This window comes from Pipistrellus kuhlii, unplaced genomic scaffold (genome assembly GCF_014108245.1).
Source record: "Pipistrellus kuhlii isolate mPipKuh1 unplaced genomic scaffold, mPipKuh1.p scaffold_m20_p_56, whole genome shotgun sequence".
Taxonomy (NCBI): domain Eukaryota; kingdom Metazoa; phylum Chordata; class Mammalia; order Chiroptera; family Vespertilionidae; genus Pipistrellus; species Pipistrellus kuhlii.
In genome coordinates, this window is record NW_023425558.1 from 1,044,285 (window position 1) to 1,064,295 (window position 20,011).

Sequence of the window (20,011 nt, forward strand, 5' to 3'; positions counted from 1 at the left end):
CCCGGCGTCTCCATCCTTAAAACGGGGATCCATTTGTCCGTTCAATCATCAGACCCGTACTGTGTGCCCGCTACGGGCCAGGCGTGGTGGTGAGGCGTTAGCGTCTGTGATGTCTGACGCTTACGGCATCAGAGAGATACGATTACGCCTGGGTGTGCACCCGGCGCTGTTTCTAAGGAGCACGCTCCATGCAGGTGAGGGGCTGGGGCTTTGGGGCTGGGACGGATAGATTGTGAGGGGTGGTACCAGGAAGGAGGCATGGTCTGAGGAACTCAGATGCGGGTCTGGGGCAGCCCTGGCTCATCCCTCACCCCCGCTGAGCCCCATTTCCTGTGTGTCAGAAGCTGAGGGAGCTCCAGTCACAGGCTGCCCTGGCCCTGGATGTGCCTTTTCAGCATCCTCTTCCGAGCCAAAGCAGCAGGCCCTCTGCCCGGCAGACCTCCAGGCTGCCCGAGGGAGCCGGGGGGCTCAGGCACAGTGCGTGCTGCCGGTAAGAAGGGAGCTGAGGCAGAGCCAGAGCTGGCTCGGTCTCTGTTCTCTGCCCACGGGTCATGTGACTTTGGGCTAGTCCACTGCCCTCTCTGAGCCTCCCTTTGCTCTGTGGAGTGGGATCGATAGCAGGATGTGCCCCCGCTGGGTCTTGGGGGAGATGAACTCCTTGGCACGGGGGCTGTGGCTACTAATGGCTGCCAAGCCCAGCTCCCCCGTTGCTGGCTCCATGGCTTTGGGCGACTCCCTTAACCTTTCTGAACGTCCCCTCCCCCTCATTCCTCTGCAGACCTGCTTTCTGGGCTCCCGGGGGTTGTTTCCCTCAGGTCCTGGCAGCGGACTGGACAGGGGGAGGGAGGTCCAGGCCTGCTGAGCAAGTGCCCTGGCTGAAGCGGCAGAGCCTTCTCGGCGCCAGCTCTGAAGGGCTGGCTGTCTTCGGGGTTACAGGGGCCACAGACCCACTAGCCCCAGACCTAACTTTTAACAGGAAGCCAGGATTTTTTTTTTTTAATAAATTTTACCAATTTTTAATGTTGATGATTCACTTGAAGACAAATGAAACACATCTGCAGGCTGGCCTTGCTGCCAGTGAGATTCCACAGCTCAAAAGAGGGGCGGGAGGGCGGGGCAGGGGGGTGCTTTTGGACAAATGGCCAGGCCGAGCCCAACCACATTCACTTTTCATTCCACCCCACTGGCACCCTGCTAGGGCGGTTAGGAGCCCCGTTTTGTTGTTTTTAAAAATATATACATATGTTTTATTGATTTTTTTTTACAGAGAGGAAGAGAGAGGGATAGAGAGTTAGAAACATCGATGAGAGAGAATCATCGATCAGCTGCCTCTTGCACACTCCTGTACTGGGAATGTGCCTGCAACCAAGGTACATGCCCTTGACCGGAATCGAACCCGGGACCTTTCAGTCCGCAGACCGACACTCTGTTTCAGCAGGAGCCCCGTTTTACAGACAGGACAACCGAGGCTCCGGGCTGGTGAGGGGCAGGTGTGCTCTGGCACCGCGGGAGCTGCTGGCCTGGGTGTGCCCGGAGCCCCTCACACCGGCTCTGAGGTCACCGCTCCCAGGAGGAGGGAGGAGGGGGCTGCGAGGAGGGGAGGGAGGAGAGAGGTGCGCAGGCGGGAGTCTGGGGTCTGACGGGACCGGCCGTGAGGAGATGGGAGCCCGTGGACAGCCAGAGATCTGATCAGCAGAGTGTCCCAGCCGCGCGTTCGTGCTGCAGGGACTTCCCCGCCCCTGGCATTGGCCATGCCAGGGCGGCCCGCTCTCACAGAGTCAGCTTGTGCCAGGCGAGCAGGAAGGAAAGCCACTGGCGTCGGGGATTCCCAGCAGGGCAGAGGCAGGCTGGGGCCGGTGTGCGCGCGTTGACGTGTTTCGGAATGTCCAGGCTCCCTGGTGCCAGGGGCTGGGGCCACCTCGGGCTTGGACAGGCGTCCTGTTGGGTGTGCACATTCTCAGGAAACTTTTGAAACCACATGCCTTCCTGCAAGCTGAGCGCAGAGGTAGGAGCGTGGAGCCAGATGGCCCGGGTTGATCATGCCTCAGGATCTCCTGTGCACACCGGAGATGATCACAGACCTACCTGTGGGGCTGCCAGAGGGTTAAATAAGAAATATATGTGCCAAGGGCTTAGGACTGTGCTCGAGGGTAAGGAGTCTGGCCAGAGTTCGCTGTCTCATGATCTCCAGCCCAGGTCCCAGGAATGAGCTTCCACTTTGAGTCAGCACCTCCCTCCCATCACCATGACAACCCACATCTCAGGGAGCGGGAGCATCGGCAGGGGAGCTGGGGGCGAGGAGCTGTCTGTGCACCTGGCAGGGCTTCTCCCTGGGTCCCGCTCGTCCCTGCTTCTCGGGGCCTCCCGCCTGGGACCGCCTCATAAGTTCCCATGAGTTCTGGATAACCCTTCTTGGATCAAGGCCCCAAAGCCACAGACTGGGAAGACCCTCAGGATCCTGTAAAATGCCCAGGAAGCCGAAACCGGTTTGGCTCAGTGGATGGAGTGTCGGCTTGCGGACGGAGAGGTCCCGGGTTCGATTCCGGTCAAGGGCATGTACCTTGGTTGCAGGCACATCCCCAGTAGGGGGTGTGCAAGAGGCAGCTGATCGATGACTCTCTCTCATCGATGTTTCTAACTCTCTATTCCTCTCTCTTCCTCTCTGTAAAAAATCAATAAAATGTATATTTAAAAGTAAATAAATAAATAAAACGCCCAGGAAGATGTTTGCCCTCCGATGGGACCTCAGTCCCAGGGGGGCCCTCAGAGTGCTCGGAGGGGTTACGACCAGGCTAGCCATGAACAGGCCAACCAACTGTTTGTGTACACTGCGCCTGAGTGGTGTTTACGTTTTTGTGAGCTGGTGCAACATTTAAAAATCAGGAAACTGTACACAAACCATCCAGGCTTTTCTTTAAAGAGACAGAAGTCCCAGCCACGTTGGGTGGGCATTCCTGGGAACAGGAAGGCACTGGATCCCTTCATCAGAAAGCACTCCACAGGTCTCACCCCCACCCCCGCTGTGTGTCCCACTTCCCCTGTCTGCGCTGCCCCTTTGAGCCGTGAGGGACACACACTCAGGGGGGGTTATCCTATCCTCCCATGTCCCTTGAACTGAGACACACTCCGTCCATCCCAGCCTCCCCTTTCCACCGCCACCACCCCGTTTAGAACGTGTCTGTGAGCCAAACTCCCCTCTGAGCAACAGCAATAACAGAGCCGTGAGAGTCCCCGGCTTCAGGTGACGGCATGTATGAGCTTTCAGATCATGGCGGGTGGAGCAGGGAGGGGAAGGACGGGGAGTAGGACATTGTAAAATCTTCCTTTTCCAGCTTAGACAAAAGCATTCATGCCGAAACCGGTTTGGCTCAGTGGTAGAGCATCGGTCTGCGGACTGAAGGGTCCCAGGTTCGATTCCGGTCAAGGGCATGTACCTGAGTTGCGGGCACATCCCCAGTAGCGGGTGTGCAAGAGGCAGCTGGTCAATGTTTCTCTCTCATCGACGTTTCTAGCTCTCTATATCTCTCCCTTCCTCTCTGTAAAAAATCAATAAAATATATATTTTTTAAAAAAGCAAAGTGCAGTCACACGTCACTTACTGACTGGAAACGCGTCGTTAGGCAAGTTTTGTTTTTTTATTTTTATTGTTTTTTTACAGAGAGGAAGAGAGAGGGATAGAGAGTTAGAAACATCGATGAGAGAGAATCATCCATCAGTTGCCTCTTGCACACCCCCTGCTGAGGATGTGCCCGCAACCAAGGTACATGCCCTTGACCGGAATCGAACCCGGAACCTTTCAGTTCCTAGGCTGACGCTCTGTCCACTGAGCCAAACCGGTTTCGGCGGCGTTAGGCAATTTCTTGGTTGTGCAAACAGCACAGAGTGCACTCCCCAGCCCTAGACGCTCTAGCCCCTGCACGCCCAGGCTCTGTGGCCACCCTGAGCTCTGGACTACACACTGGGTAGCGTGTTTCCGTCCTGAATACTGCGGCCACTCTCACGCGCTGTGCTGGGACCTCGGGGCGGCTGTGAAGTCGCCGGGGGGTAGGAATTTCAGCTCCATTATAATCTCGGGGGGCCACTTGCATCTGTGCGGTCCACCTTACAGCGCAGTGAGCACCCCGAGTCGGCGCTGGTCAGCCTGGTGCTGGCAGGGTGGGCGTGGGCCGGGGCGCCAGAGTTAGCAAACACAAACACAGGACGCCCAGCAGCGTCTGCGCTTCAAACAACGCGTTGTTAGCTATTAGCAGGTTCCAATATTTGGATCTATTCATAGTAAAAATGACTCTGAATTCCACTGTCTCTGGGCATCACCCTGAGGTGAAGTCTTCATGTGCTTAAAGATAACTCTAGACACCATTTTTTTAAAAATATATTTTATTGATTTTGTACAGAGAGGAAGGGAGAGGGATAGAGAGTTAGAAACATCCATGAGAGAGAATCATCAACCAGCTGCCTCTTGCACACCCCCCACTGGGGATGTGCCTGCAACCAAGGTACATGCCCTTGACCGGAATCGAACCCGGGACCTTTCAGCCTGCAGGCCGACGCTCTATCCACTGAGCCACACTGGTTTCGGGGACACCATTTTTTAAGATTGCCCTAGTTAGGTGACTCAGTTGGAAAGAGTGCCGTCGCATATACCAACAGGCTGTGGTGAGTTGGTTCCGGGTCAGGGCATTTGCCTAAGCTGTGGATTGCATCCCTGATCTGGGTGCACACAGGAGGCCATGGATCTGTGTTTCTCTCACATCAATGTTTCTGTGTGTGTGTGTGTGTGTGTGTCTCCCTTCTCTCTCTAAATCAATAAAAATATATCCTTGGATGACGATTAAAAAATAATAATAGGGAGCAGTAATCTATTTACTTGATGGGATGCTGCCCGATTCACGAATTATTGAATAAAGCCAACTAGATCTTTTAAAAATTAATAGTAATAGTTAATAACAATTTAAAAAATGGCTGTTTAAAAAAAATAACATAAAAGCCACCTGCTTTTGCCCAGGCCCTGCTCAGGGCTCAGCGTGAGCTCTGGATGACAGGCACGAGGGCCCCAGGGAGGCCAGGCCCAGGGCTGGGGCCAGGGGCCCGCTGAAGCCCTCTCCTCTGACTCTCTTTCCCTCCTAGTTCCAGCCACCGCAGCGGGCGTCATGGCCGTGGACGTGGCCGAACACCACCTGAGCGGTGAGTCCCAGCAGCAAGCATGCCACCCCCAGGACCCTCCCGCCAGGCCCGGGGTGCAGGGAGCAGTGGGACCCCCATCATGGCCCTGTATTACTGGTAAGGCCCGTCAGTGACTTGCCCAAGGTCCCATGGCCTTGAGGGCCGGGACCAGGGAATGAGGAGCCCAGGGAAATGGGGGACGAAGCCAGAGCTCTGCTTTGCCAACTTGTTGGGCACATTGCCTGTGCCTGCCCCCGGACCTGCCCCTACCAACAGCCAGGCCCTACTGTGCACATCTCAGCAGGAGGCCCTCACGTGTGCCCCTCACTCTCCAATTTAGAAGGTACATTCCCATCCCATCCCCCACTCCCCAGCCTCCCCGGGGACCCCAGCAGGACTGGCCCTGGGGTCCCTCTGTAGATCCTCGCTGTAGCTTTATTTAGACCACACATTCCATTCCAGCAACTGGGTCAGACGGAAGCAGCGGAAGTAGCGCTTGCTCCCAGCCCCTGCATCCTTACTTCTTGCTTTTCTCATTCCTCCCTAGTCTGCCCAGCCCTTGGCCATTTGATGTGTGATTTTCACATCAAAACCATGTTGCTCTACCATGTTGGGGATGGATGTTTCTCTCTCCACATTGCCTGAAAGGTTCCTCTCCATCGCCACAGTGGCACCCTTCTCATCCTCGGAGGCCGGTGACCTCCCTCCTGAGACAGCGCCAGGCCGGGCAGGCCTCCAGGCTCTTCCCCGATGGCCGCTGTTATAAACACGGCCTCGGTGGCTCACAGCGGCAGAAGCTTGTAGGGACGTTTCCCTGAGAATGAATGCCCTGGGTGGCACCACTGGATGGGGATGCTTTGTGGTCCTCTTTTTCCGGATGAGACTGGCCCAGAGAGGCTGGGTGACCTGGCCTTCTCGGCCCTGTGGCCTTGGGCCCACAGATAAGTGTGTTCTTTTGCCTCTCCCAGCCTCGGGTCTCCCTGCAGAAAGCAGAGACCTCACAGGGAGCTAAGTGCTGGGGACGTGCCGGGCTGCAGGCTGGGCCCCGCCCTTCTCCAGAATACGTTTAGTATGAATTCTGGCTAAAGTTGGCACAATCAGTTTTTGGAGTATAGTCATCATGCCAAAAGAGGCCCCGTATTCCACGTTCCTCCCTACCCCCCTAACCCCTGACAATCGCTCGTCCATTTTCTGCCTATGCAGATTTGCCTGTTTGGGACATATAAATAGAATCATACAACATATGGGCTTTCGTATCTGGCTTGTTTCACTTAATATAATGATTTCAAGGTTCATTCACGTAACATAGGTCAAGGTTCATTCCTTTAAAAATATTTTTTAAATGGGCTTGAGAAAGGGAGAGTGGGAGAGAGAGAAACGTTGATCAGTTGCTTCCTGCACACGCTCTCAAACCTGCAACCTGGATATGTGCCCTGACCAGGAATGGAACCTGAGACCCTTTGGTACACAGGCTGGTACTCCAGCCTACTGAGCCACACCGACCAGGGTGGTGCTTCCTTCTTTTTATTGCTGAACATTACGTAGACATACTATATACTTACCCATCCGTGCATTAGTGGACACCGTGTTGTTCTAGATGAGGTTTGAGGTAAAAAAAAAAAAAAAAAAAAAAAAAAGGGATCATTTTTGTCCCCCAGATCCCTTTCCTTTCCCCCCAAACCCCAAAAGGCTGCTTTGATTATCTGGAAACAAGAGGTCCTCTGAAGGGTGAGGTCTGAGAACTCCCAGCGGCAAGAACAACCCGATTTGTGTAAAGCCTCATGAATAGTTAACCAGGCTTCACAGCTCTTCACCTGCTCTGGCCAAGTGTCACTCACCGTAGAAACGTCTGTTTTGGGGGGAAAGAGGATAAAAGCAGAAACCACAGAAGAGTGTCTTCTTATGCAACGTGACCCCAGCCCCTCGCCCCTCGCCTACCCCACAGAAGGCGCTCGGTGACCGTTCAGTGAGCGCGTCAGTCAGTGCTAAGCCCCCCGCTCCCTGGGGGGGTCTGTAACCACAGCGGCGCCCCGGGCCCCCCTAACGAGAGGCCGCTCTTGCCTTTTAGTCATCAAGAGCCCACCGGACTGGGAGGTGGGCGTCTACGCCGCGGGGGCCCTGGCGCTGCTGGGCATCACGGCCGTGAGCCTGTGGAAGCTCTGGACATCCGGTAGCTTCCCCAGCCCCTCCCCATTCCCCAACTACAACTACAGGTACCTGCAGCAGAAGTACGGCGAGACCTCCGCAGAGGCCAGGCAGAAGGTGAGGCCCTGCCCTCGTATTTTTATTTATTTTTGGGGTGGGGGGGAGCTCCTAGCAAATCCATTGTTCCCCGAGATAGGCTGACAGGCAGGCACGTCCCCTGCACCACCCTGACTTCTGTGCCTCTCTCCCCCTTCACCCCCCAGCAATCCAGCACTGCAGGGGGGAGAGGGTGTGAGGCCCCTGGGAGGGACGATGTGAAGCTGGTGAGACAAACAGGCCTCTCCTTGCCCGCTGACTATGCTCAGCAATTCCTGGCTTCCCTGGCTCTTTTCCCTTTTATTGACATCGTCAATGACTAGCTAATTACACCCATGACACTTGTGAGTGTGCGGACAAGAAAAGGGCCTCCTTTTCCCTGCTGTAACCGCCCACAGTTTATGAGAGGCACCTGGTGTTGGCACGCCTCTGAGTCCAATCGCCTCTCTGTTCAAACTGCAAGACAGGACAAGCTACTTTCAAGGCTACCTTCTTGCATACCCCTCCTCCCGTGTGTTCATGGCGCTCGGGGCTTCCCCTCTTGCAGGTGCGCACAGAGTGGTGTTCCCCACGCCCCCACTGCCTGCTCTCAGGATCAACCTCCACGCCCGCCCCCCTCGCTCCCTCCTGGTTTGTTCCCTCCTGTGAACAGGGCCCTGGTCCTCTTTCCTGTCTCCAGCCCAGCCCAGTGCCCACTTGTGGAATGGATCCATGAATTACTTGTTAAATGAATAAATGAATGAATGAATGAATGGTTTCAATTCAAAAAACCATCCTGTGAAAAATATAGTGTGTCTCATAAAATGTATATACACATTGTGAATAAGGCAGTGCTTATTAAAATACATTTCATTTTCAAAATTGAGCTATCAGATGCTAACGTGTGTGCATTTTTGGAGACGCCCTGTATAGGAAAATATAGATAAAAAGAAACCTCTGTCCCAAATGCCACCACTCTGAGGCAAGCAACAGTTAACCGTTGGTGTGTTTGTTTTTTTAACTATTAGCCTTTTTATTTATTTATTTCCAATATTTTTAAAAATGGTGCAGCCACTTTGCTTGCTTTTTTATATATAATGAATCTTTTTTTAATTGATTTCAGAGAGGAAAGGAGAGGTAGAGAGAGATAGAAACATCAATGATGAGAGAATCATCGATTGGCTGCCTCTTGCATGCCCCCCGCCCCTGGGGATCCAGCCCACAATCCAGGCATGTGCCCTTGACTGGAATCGAACCTGGGACCTATCAGTCCACAGGCCAGTGCTCCATCCACTGAACCAAACCAGCTAGGGCTCCAATATTTTCATCTAACCCTCCACACCCGGTCTTTTTTCCATAGTCTTTACACAATGGGTGTCATTTCTACTTAGAATTTTATTTTTTTAATATATTTTTATTGATTTAAGAGAGAAAGGGAGAGAGATAGAAACATCAATGATAAGAATCATTGATCCGATGCCTCCTGCACGCCCCACACTGCTGATCGAGCCCACAACCTGGGAATGTGCCCTGACCGGGAATTGAACCGTGACCTTCTGGTTTATAAGTTGATGCTCAACCACTGAGCTACACCAGCTGGGCTAGAATTTTATGCTTGCTCTTTTTATCTCAGTTATACCTGAAGCATTTCCCCTTGTTGTGGAACACCCATTATAAATATCATTTTAATGCCTATGCAACATTCTTTTTTATTTATCTGCCATGATTTACTAAATGCCATCATGAATGATGCCATGAGTATTTTATAGGTAAAATTGTGTCTTCGTTGGTATTATGTACTTTGAATAGATGCTCAGATGTTGAATGACCATATCAGGGAGTACAAACATGTACAGAGCTCTCAGTATTCACTGAGTGGCCAGATTACTATGACCTCTGAACGCATAATAATCTGGTCACTCAGTGTATATCCTGTATAATAAAAGGCTAATATGTAGCCGAAACCGGTTTGGCTCAGTAGATAGAGCGTTGGCCTGTGGACTGAAAGGTCCCAGGTTCGATTCCGGTCAAAGGCATGTACCTTGATTGCGGGCACATCCCCGGTGCGGGTGGGGGGGTGCGGGAGGCAGCTGGTCGATGTTTCTCACTCATGGACGTTTCTAATTTTCTATCCCTCTCAATTCCTCTCTGTGTAAAATCAATAACATATATTTTTTTAAAAAGGCTAATATGTAAATTGTTCCCTCGACCAGGATTTCAACCAGCAGGCAGGCCAGCCAACTGCCCATGTCCCCTCCCCCTGGCCAGGCTGACCAGATCCCACCCATGCATGAATCTATGCTCCGAGCCTCTAATAAACACACACACACACACACACACACACACACACACACACTGAGTGGCCAGATTATTATGCGTTCAGAGATCATAATAATCTGGCCACCCGGTGTATATTGCTGGGTGTTTCATCACTTGATTCTTGGCAGAGAACTTTTCTGACATGGTGTAGACACCAGAGAACACAGCCCGAATGTGTTGCCAGATCTGGTGCCACATGTAACTCACTTGGTGTTTCAGAGAGGACCATCTCTCACTCTGTGGGGGGAACTGTCAATCGGCACAACGTTTTCAAAGAGCATTTTGGTGACAAGTGTCAAATGCTTTCAAAAGGACTGAGTTCTCTAAGTCAGGATTTTACAAAAGCTACTCAATGCTGCATTATTTATAAGAGAAACAACATAAATGCTTAAGAGTCGGGGATTGTAAAATACATTATGGCTGTCTGCTCAATGGGAGATTGGGGGGGGGGGGGCATTAAAATTATGGCAATGAAGACGATGCAGCCACAGGGGAGATGCTTGTGGTACAGAGGCCTTTGTTTTCTCAAATATTAAGGTCAATTTAGACAAAAGAAAATTGGAATATTAGGGTGAGTGTTACCCAACATGGAAGTTTTCTCATGTTGAAAACTTCCTTCGAGGCTGCTGGATCGGCTATGGAGTAGCTGATCTGGGCACTGAGATTGCTAACTCTCTTTCCTTTGTGTAAACATCACTGCAATGCACATCTTTATGTGTGGAACTCCGGCTATACCAATCAACATTTTGAGAAAATGCTCTCTTACATCCTGGTTTCAGAGAAAGCTGAGTGATGTGAATAATATTAAACGGGGACCCTCTGAGCTAAGACACGCCCGTGTTTGCAGAAGGGGAACTCGGAGGGGCCTCGAGTGAGCAGGGGTGGCGGTACCTCTTTGCCATCTCAACACCATTGCCCTTGCGATGCTCCCCTGCCCCCTTCTGTCTCCTCCAGAGAGCGCCTGCCTGGGGTGCCCAGCGGGCCAGCCCTCGGGGACCACCCAGTCGCAAAGGCAGCCTCAGCATGGAGGACACCTTCGAGAGCATCAGCGAGCTGGGGCCGCTGGAGCTGATGGGCCGGGAGCTGGACCTGGCCCCCTACGGGACCCTCCGCAAGTCCCAGTCTGTGGACTCCGTCAACTCCATCTCCTCCGTGAGCAACACCTTCGGGCTGGACTTCACGCTGGGCCAGGTGGAGGTGGGCATGGACTACGACGCCGCCTCGCACGCCCTGCACGTGGCCGTGCTGCAGGGGAAGGACCTCCTGGAGCGGGAGGAGACCAGCTTCGAGTCCTGCTTCATGCGCATCAGCCTGCTGCCCGAGGAGCAGATCGTGGGCATCTCCCGGGTGAGTGGGGCTGCCGGGTCCTCCCCCCAGGACGGTCTGCAGAGCCAGGCGGGTCCTGAGGGGGGCGCTGGAGAGCGGGTTTGGCTGCTGACCCCAGAGCCCAAGGTGGTGACTATAGGAGAGCGGGGGACAGCCCAGAGGCTGGTTTGGCCAAAGGAAGGCGAGATGGAACCGGAGATCAGGAGGACCCTGCATGCTGAGGTCAGGCTCCAGAGGCGGGCTTTCTGCCCCAGAGCGGGAAAGAGGGGAGAAGGAGCCCTCAGTTCTCGAGCAAGCGACTGCGTAGGGGGCGTGGCTCCCAGAGAGCAGCGTGCTGGAGCCTCCCACAGCCCAGCAGGCATCCAGGAGCGTGTTCAGGGAGCTGGAGGCGCTGGGAGATGTATTCCTGAGAAGGCAGGCTCCTTACGTCCCAGCCCGCCGATCCCAGCGCGTGGGTGGCTGCCCAGCCAGCGCCAGGCAAGGTGCCCGGAAGGAGGCTCCTCTCTCTAAATGTCACCAGGCAGTGACTCAGGCGGCTCCCCCGAAGGGGGGCAGTGCCCGCCAGTGCACCTTCCGGGGGCCTGCCCACAGCTTCCTGGGAGGAGGCCGGCGGAACCCACCGGGCAGGACTGGGCTTGGAAACTAAGTCAGTGCAACCTTGCCCAGTCACGCCGTCCGTCTGTCCGTCCCACAGCATTGAGGCAGCTCAGTGCAGGCTGGGACATCCATGGCTCTGGGCTCCCCGTTACCCGCACTCACTGCACACGGCCCAGAGCTGGACTTGGACACATGCAAGAACAACGGAGACCAGCTCAGCAGAGGCATTGTGAGGGCTCTCTGGAGCCATGGCCACTGAAGGTGGGACTTAGCTGGGGTCAGATTGTGCAAAGCTTTCTTTTCTTTTCTTTTTAAAAAAAATATATTTTATTGATTTTTTACAGAGAGGAAGAGAGAGGGATAGAGAGAAACGTCGATGAGAGAGAATCATCGATCAGCTGCCTCTTGCACACCCCCCACCGGGGATGTGCCCGCAATCAAGGTACATGCCCTTGACCGGGACCTTTCAGTCCGCAGGCCGACGCTCTATCCACTGAGCCAAGCCGGTTTCGGCATCCAAGGGGCTTTTAGACCATCCCAGCTGAGCCACCGAAAGGATGGGCACTGAGGTGTGGGGACAGCAGAGCCAGGACCCTGGCCTGGGTACCAGACTCCATCCAGCGCTCCCACCCGGCCACGGCCCCTGGCCGCCACCCCCGCCCCACCTGTGACGCGCCGTCCGCCGGGCCCTTCTCCCTGCAGATCCAGAGGAACGCCTACTCCACCATCTTCTTCGACGAGAAGTTCTCCGTCCCCCTGGACCCCGCGGCCCTGGAGGAGAAGAGCCTGCGGTTCTCGGTGTTCGGCATCGACGAGGACGAGCGGAACGTCAGCACGGGCGCGGTGGAGCTGAAGCTGTCGGCGCTGGACCTCCCGCTGCAGCCCTTCAGCGGCTGGCTCTACCTGCAGGACCAGAACAAGGCACGTCCGCCCCCCCCCCTGCCCTCCCCAGAGGAGGGACCCCGTCGCCCTCGCCACTCCCCGAACACCAGCACCTCCAGGAAACGAGAGAGAGAGACCTGAGCCACGCTCAAGGAGGCTCCATGCACCGCCTGCAAATGAGACCCCCCGACCCCCGTTTACAGCTCTCCTACTGCTCCTGCCTCCAGGCCCGTGGAAGCTCTACCCTCCAGGGCTTCCTGACTTAGTTTCCGAGCCGGAGGGGCGTACGTGAGGTGTTTCAGACGGAGGCCACGCCGCAGTTTGCCTTTGTCGGTGTCAGAGTGCCTTGGAGCAGGGCTGTCGTGTAAGCACATGGTCTCCTCCCTAAAATGACCTGTGTGCTCCTCCCGAGTGCTCCCCTCGGCCACGTGACTGCACGTGGACGCCGCCGGTGACAGGCACCCTCCGCCTCCCCCCAGGGCCAGACCCGCAGTGGGGAGGGGGAGCGGGTGCCCTGGCAGGAGGGGCCCCAAGAACAGCAGCTTCTCGGTGGGGAAGGAAGCGTCTGGCTGTCCCTGGGCCTGTCGGGGGACAGAGTCCTCTAAGCCACCTGCCCGTCCCGCAGGCCGCCGACGCCGTGGGCGAGATCCTGCTGTCCCTCAGCTACCTGCCCACAGCCGAGCGCCTCACGGTGGTGGTGGTGAAGGCCAAGAATCTCGTCTGGACCGGCGACAAGACCACGGCGGGTGAGGCCCCGCTGGCTGCCTGCTCCTCGGGGGGCTGAGCTCAGGAGCCGTGCGCAGCGGGAAGAGCCGTCTCGCTGGGGAACCACGGGAACCGCAGGGAGAGAGATGGAACCTGAGAGCAGAAGGCTGGGGCACTGGGAAGGAGCCATGGGGGGGGCACCCACTTCCCACCTGCAGCTCATGATGGAGGCTCGGTGCCCAGAGGCTGGACCGCATTCCAGATCTCAGATGGGGGGAAGGGCCGCTGGGACGGTGTGCGCGCCAGGCGGGACCAGTGCCCCGGTCTGCAGGAGCCCCGGCCCCAGGGAACAGGGGCGGAGGCCGGGGAGCCCAGCCCACAGGAGCCTGGGGGAACCCGGGGTCCAGCAGGTGCAGCGAGGACAGCCGGCGGGCGGTAGGTGAGGACAGACGGGGACTTGTGATCTCGGAGCCCCCCCACACGGCTGAGTCAAACCCCGCCGAGCAGGTGCCGCTGACTCAGCGGGTGGCTGCGCTCCCACCGACCGGCGGGTCTGCCAAGTCCTCGGAGCGCCAGGGAGAGGAGAGGCGCTGGGCCCGGCTGTTCTCTGCGTGCGAGCCTCCGTTTCCCCAGCTACCGGACAGGAAGGGAAGGGCCAGTGGCAGGGCCACGGGGCGTAGTGGCAGCCGCTAAGGTTTGGGCAGTTCAGAGGCAGCGGGCCCCTGGGATGGGCAGGGCCGTGCCAGGGAAGCGTGGCCCTGGCCCTCACCGCCACCCCCTCGCCCACCCAGACCCCTACGTCAAGGTGTACCTGCTGCAGGACGGGAGGAAGATGAGCAAAAAGAGGACCGCCGTGAAGAGGGACGACCCCAACCCCGTGTTCAACGAAGCCATGATCTTCTCGGTGCCGGCCATCGTGCTCCAGGTGAGGGGGGGCCGGCCAGGTCACCCCGCGGCTCTGGGGCCACGTCCCCCCCCCGCCCCTGCGGCCTGGCCTCCCGGGCTCCTGCAGGCGCTGATGGTTTGCCTCAAGAAGCACTGACGTAGCACCTCCTGGGTCCCAGCCCTCTGGTGGGTGCTGGGGGCATGGGCACTGCTTCCTTGGTGCCCACAGGGGCCAGGCAGGGAGGTCCCTGAGCAATCCCGATCAGCTCGGAGCATGCCAGCTGTGGGCGGCCAGGGCACCCCCTGCAGGAGGGCTCAGCTGGGCTGAAGTCTGGTGGGGGAGACGGCAGAGAGCAGGAGAGGAGCCAGCACTGGCCCCGGGGCAGAGTTCCGCCCCAAACCTCCCAGGTTCTCCCCGCAGAGGCTCTGCCGAGCCCCCCACAGCCCCGCGCCCTCAGGAGGTGACCCCCGAGCAGCAGAGGTAGCGCAGGCCACGGCGGGGAGATGGCAGGCGCTGTGACCTGGGCCGCGCCAGGAGTGCCGTTTGCATTCCTCAGAGCGTGGGGAGCTCGCCGCCTCCCCCCACTGCCACCCTCCATCCCGGGCACCCCTGGCCGCCAGAACGTCCTTCTGTGCCTCTTCGCCCCCGGGCTGCACGGGCACCCACTGATCCCCCTCCGGGCCCCTGTCCACACCGGAGAGCCCGGAGTGCTGCTCAGTCTGGTGTCCCTGACCCAGGCGCACCTCCCAGCGCCTCTGGGCGGCCCCTGCTCCCCCGGGGGGTCCCAGGGCCACGACCCCACAGCCTCCAGGGGCCGGAGACTCCGGGAGCTCTGGCCTGGCTCTAGTTCCAGCTTCACTCCTTTGGCCTCATGCAGCCTCTTTCCCCTCCTCGGCTGTGTCCCACCCACGATGGCACTAGGAACCGCAGGCGTGCTGACGCCTGCCTGGGCACAGGCGCCTTCCCAAGTTCCTTACATTGTAACTCATTTCGTTCCGAGAACGGCTACTCTTATCACCATTTTTTAAAAATATATATTTTATTGATTTTTTACGGAGAGGAAGAGAGAGGGATAGAGAGTTAGAAACGTCGATGAGAGAATCATCGATCAGCTGCCTCCTGCACACCCCCTTCTGGGGATGTGCCCGCAACCAAGGTATATGCCCCTGACCGGAATCGAACCCGGGACCTTTCAGTCCGCAGGCCGACGCTCTATCCACTGAGCCAAACCGGTTTCGGCTCTTATCACCATTTTACAGATGGGGAAACTGAGGCCAGGTCGCTTCCCAAGGACACGCAGCAAGGAAGGGGCGAGGTGGCGTTTGCCCCTGGGCCGCCTGGTGCTGCCGCTGTGGAAGGAGGGAGGGAGGGAGGGAGGCAGCAGAAGCCGGTGGGGTTAGGCGGGTCGGAGATGAGGGTGCAGAGAGCGGTGCCCGGACGCCGTGGAGGACCTCCGTCCGGCTCTGGCCTGGTCCCCGGCACTCATGTCCCTCCTTCCTCAGGACCTGTCCCTCCGCGTGACGGTGGCCGAGAGCACCAGCGACGGCCGCGGGGACAACATCGGCCACGTCATCATCGGGCCCTCGGCGAGCGGCATGGGCACCACCCACTGGAACCAGATGCTGGCCACGCTGCGCAGGCCCGTGTCCATGTGGCACCCCGTCCGGCGAAACTAGCAGCGGGGCGAGGCCAGCGGCAGCACCCCGCCATCGCCCAGCTGGAGCCGTGAAGGCTGGGGTCCCCCGGGGGACTCCCCTCTCTCTAGACTGCGGTGGAGAAAGGCCCAGAGCTTCTCCCGTGAGGACCAGCTGGAGCTGGACACGGACGCCTTGTCCTCCCATTTTGAGATCCCCAACTGGCCTGCCCCTCGGCCTGGGACGGCCTTAGCCTCTCAGACCCCTCACCCCCCGCCCTGGCGGAGAGCCAGCGCCACGCTGGGCCACGCACTGAGCAGGGCCTGTGCCGGGGGCCGGGCACCGTGCAGGCACCAGCAGGCATGACAGGAACGAGACGCAGACTCTGAGACGCCAGGAAGACGAGCCGCTGCCTGGTGACCGGCTCAGTGTGAACGGTGGCCCAGCCAGGCAGGGCTGGGGGCGGGGGAGTGGGGGGCGGGGGCGGGGGGGGCACGATGTTGGAGGGTGACGGGGGAGCTGCGGTTTGAGGCACAAGGACAAGAGCTGAGAGTGAGATGGGGACGGGACGTCTCTACACACGGTCCTCCGCCCACTGTGGTGGCCGCAAGGCCCCCTGGGCGGGAGACGAGACCAGGAGGCCGGGCGGGCCGGGAGAGGCCGCAGGCCACACGGACTCCGGCTCTGGCTCATCCTCTGAAGCCCGCTCCCTGAACACAGCCCTTAGGAGACGCGGAGGCCCCGGCCAGGCCCTGCGCTCAGTCCCACGCGCTCCAGCCTGGGCCCCCAGCGTTTGCGGGGGTCCTTCCGCCAGGCCCTGTGGGGGAGACGTCAGCCTGGGGGGGACGGGGGACGGGGGGGGGCGGCCAGGACACAGACGGCAGGGTCTGTGGGTGAGGGCACGGCGGATCAGCAGGAGACCGTGGGCTGGGCTGGGAGGGAGCCGGCCTGAGCAGCGGCAGCGAAGGACAGGTGAGAGGGGCCAGGACGGACACTGAGGCTGGGAAGAGGGCTCCTGGGGCACGTCCCCAAAGCAGACCCCGAGGGGAGGCGTCAGGGGCGCAGGCTGTGTCGGGGGTCCGCCCTCAGGAAAAGCCGTCAGGGAGAGGGAGGCTGGGCAGCGAGCGAGCTGTGGCTTCACATGCCCAGCCTCGCCTGCACCGGGGGCCGGAGTGTGAAGGGACCTGGGGGTCCTGCTCAGGAGGAAAGGGGCTCGGCCGTCACCCCCACAGGCATCCTGTCTGGCTTCTGCCCACCCCCGGCTGGAGGGAGGGTCCCTGGCGGAGGCGGCTTCCATCCCCACAGACAGCCCCAGAGAGGGGCAGCCGTGCACCCTCAGCTGAGGGCTCTGGTTCAAAGGGATGGGGGGGGGGGGGACACGCAGCATCTACTCCATGTGGCAGTCATGGGGAGCACGGGCGCTCGGGCTGGCTGCTGCCGGCCCTGGTGAAGCATGGACACCCAGGCCCTGGTTGTCCCATGATGTGGAGGAGAGGGCGGCTGGACCACAGTGGAGGCCCAGGGTGGATGGGGACTAGAGCAGGACTGTGGCTCCCATGGGACACGGCCAGGGCCCAGCACCAGGGGGTCTGCCCGGCCCAGGCCAGCACGGGGTCCGGGACACCCAGCGGGCGAGCCTCCGCAGCCTGGGGGAGCCCAGGCCTCCTGGCCGGGGCTGAGGGCAGGCATGACTCCCGCTGCCCGCTCTTCCCTCCCTCTAACTGCATGACGTGTGGACTGTGCACCAGGACGGGGCGTGGTGGGGACTGAGTATGCTGACTGGAATGATTCTAGAACTGAAATAAAGCTGAAGCGGGAAGGAGGGGGCTTCCCGGAGCCCCGCTCAGCCCGAACACCTTCTTCGTCTCTGCTCGAGGGACCAGGGGCTCGGGCCTGTGCCCTGCTGCCCTGCTGCCCTGCTGCGGGGCGCCCGGAGCTGGGGAGGGGCAGGGAGAGGCGGCCCCCATATGGTTTGGGAGGGCATGACCAGGACAACACCATCACACTGCTGGGAGACTCAGAGAAGGGGCCACGAGCCAGGCCTGGTGGGGAGGATGGCAGTGGGAAAATCAAGGAGGGCTTCCCGGCGGTGGTGCCAGCCTGAGCCTTGGGGCAAGAAGTGGCAGAAAGCCAAAGAGGGTGGATGAGGCCCCAAAAGCATTCCTGGCAGAGGGAGGAGCATATGGGAAAGTGCAGGAGCAGGGGCAGACAAAAGCTCAGCTGATCCATCAACCTTGCTAAAGCCCTTAGGGAGGATGGGGGGGGAAGGAGCCGGAGGCAAGATCTGGGGGGAGGGAGGGAGAGGGGCTGTATGAGCCCCTGAATGCTGCTGTGCAGCCTGCTACTCTAACACTTAGAGTAGGTACTGTGTCATCTCCTTTTTGTAGCTATGGAAACGGGAGCTCAGAGAGGTTAGGTCACGAGCCCAAGGTCACACAGCCTAAAAGGCTTAGAGCTGAGATTCAGGCTCCAGAGCTCATGCTCTTAACCACTGGGCAGCACTGCCCCCTCCCCAGCTCCTGAGGAGGGGGCTGAGGGCACACACAGGCTGCTCTGGATCCCAGGCTGTTGTGGCTTCCCCCTCCCCGGACCTCCCCGGAAGGTCACAGCGAGCGTGGGAGGAGGAGGGTCTGGGTGGGCAGATAAAGAGCTTGTGTGGGAGACCGGTGGCCAGCCCGCCAGGCCGTCGCAGGAGCCTGTGAAGGCTGGCCCCAGGGAAGCGCAGAGGGCGTGGAAACATGAGCGGCTCTGCCGGGCAGGCAGGCTGGACACGCGGAGGCGGGAGAGGATCCGCCAGGCGGGGGCGCTGCCGGCACAGTGTGGCCTGTGTCTGGGGACAGAGGCCAGGCGTGGCTGCGCTGAGGGTGGAGGCCGAAGGTCCTGGCCGTGGGGAGCCACAGAGGGAGGGAGGCGGGAGGGGGACACTCTAAGCAGCTGTGGAAACGAGGGACACCAGCAGGCTGCTCTGGTTTGTGAGGGCAGGTCCAGGCTGCCTTTATGGTTTTTTTGTTTTAATTTTTATTGATTTTTCAAGAGGAAGGGAGAGGGATAGTTAGAAACATCCATGAGGGAGAGATATGGATCAGCCACCTCCTGCACACCCCCTACTGGCGATGTCCCTGAAACCAAGGTACATGCCCTTGACCGGAATCGAACCCGGGACCCTTCAGTCTGCAGGCCGACACTCTATCCACTGAGCAACACCGGCTTTGGCCTGCCTTTAGGTTTTAAGTTCATTCACCAGGGCCCACACCCAGCTGCTCCCATCTCTTTCTGCCTCTTCTTTCTCTCCCCCACCGTCCCCCTCCCTCCACCCTGGGCTCATGGGCCTGCCTGGAGGTCCCCGGCCCTCTCAGTCAGGGAGCCTCAGCGATAGACGGAGCCCCGCCCAGGAGGACAGGCATGGGGGTTGCTGACCCGGCCAGCAGCACGGCCAGGCAGGCCCGCATGCGGGAGGGGCAGGGCCAGCCGGCTTATCGCCCGCAGCGCCTGCAGCTCCAGACTGCCCTTCCTCTCTCCTGCCCGCGGCCGTCTGGGACTGCAGACACCGGAAGGGACCGTCCCGATGGCTAAACAAACACAAACCACGGGGCGGCCTCGCTCCCCGCCTCTCCCACCCCCTAATCCGCCTTTTCCTCGGACCCAGAGGGTCACCGGTGAGGCAGGGGCAGAAGGCTGCGTCCCCAGCCCTGGGCTCCAGCCCAGTGGCCGCTGAGGCTGAGCTGGTCCTGGGGAGCCCACAGAAGGATCTAGAGAGTAGAGGCCCTTTGGGTTCTGCCTGCCACAGGCCTGTGTCTGCGGCTTCCTCGCTGTGTGATAAATCCCTTCCTCTCCAGAGCCTGTTTCCCCCGGAAGGAGCACATTGGCTAAAGTCTCTAACGGCCCCCGCCCTCTGGCTGCTGTGTGTAAAGGCCCTGGCGCCCCATCACCTGGGTTAGAGCCCAAACTCCGTCCACTCAGCAGTTTCCTCGATTGTCAAAGAGTTTAAGAATGATACGTACTTCGCCAAAACCGGTTTGGCTCAGCGGTAGAGCGTCGGCCTGTGGACTGAAAGGTCCCGGGTTCGATTCCGGTCAAGGGCATGTACCTTGGCTGCGGGCACGTCTCCAGTGGGGGGTGTGCAAGAGGCAGCTGATCAATGATTCTCTCTCATCGATGCTTCTAACTCTCTATCCCTCTCCCTTCCTCTCTGTAAAAAATCAATAAAATATATTTTTTAAAAAAGAATTATACGTACTTCATTGGATGGAGTAAAATGAGCACCTACTGAGGGCGAGTG

The 20,011-nt window shown here is 58.6% G+C and overlaps 1 protein-coding gene and 1 long non-coding RNA gene across 5 annotated transcripts; both read left to right on the plus strand.

Annotated features, from left to right (window-relative positions):
• SYT12 (synaptotagmin 12) lies at positions 1 to 16,214 on the plus strand. 4 transcript variants are annotated; one of them, XM_045573794.1, is made up of 8 exons: positions 1 to 194; positions 5,128 to 5,280; positions 7,232 to 7,425; positions 10,657 to 11,049; positions 12,328 to 12,546; positions 13,133 to 13,253; positions 14,004 to 14,137; positions 15,601 to 16,214. In XM_045573794.1, exons 1-8 carry the CDS (start codon positions 110 to 112, stop codon positions 15,772 to 15,774), a joined length of 1,473 nt encoding a protein of 490 aa, XP_045429750.1. In that variant the 5' UTR covers positions 1 to 109; the 3' UTR covers positions 15,775 to 16,214. The 4 variants fall into 4 exon arrangements, with proteins under 4 accessions (XP_045429750.1, XP_045429751.1, XP_045429752.1 ...); XM_045573795.1 differs by having other exon boundaries at positions 8 to 194; positions 5,128 to 5,184; positions 15,601 to 16,213; XM_045573796.1 differs by having other exon boundaries at positions 105 to 194; positions 5,144 to 5,280.
• A 10-nt stretch (positions 16,215 to 16,224) lies between these two features.
• On the plus strand, positions 16,225 to 19,598 carry LOC123651456. Its single transcript, XR_006740192.1, has 2 exons — positions 16,225 to 18,732; positions 18,965 to 19,598. It is a non-coding gene; the product is annotated as an uncharacterized LOC123651456 (long non-coding RNA).
• The last annotated feature ends 413 nt before the right edge of the window (positions 19,599 to 20,011 follow it).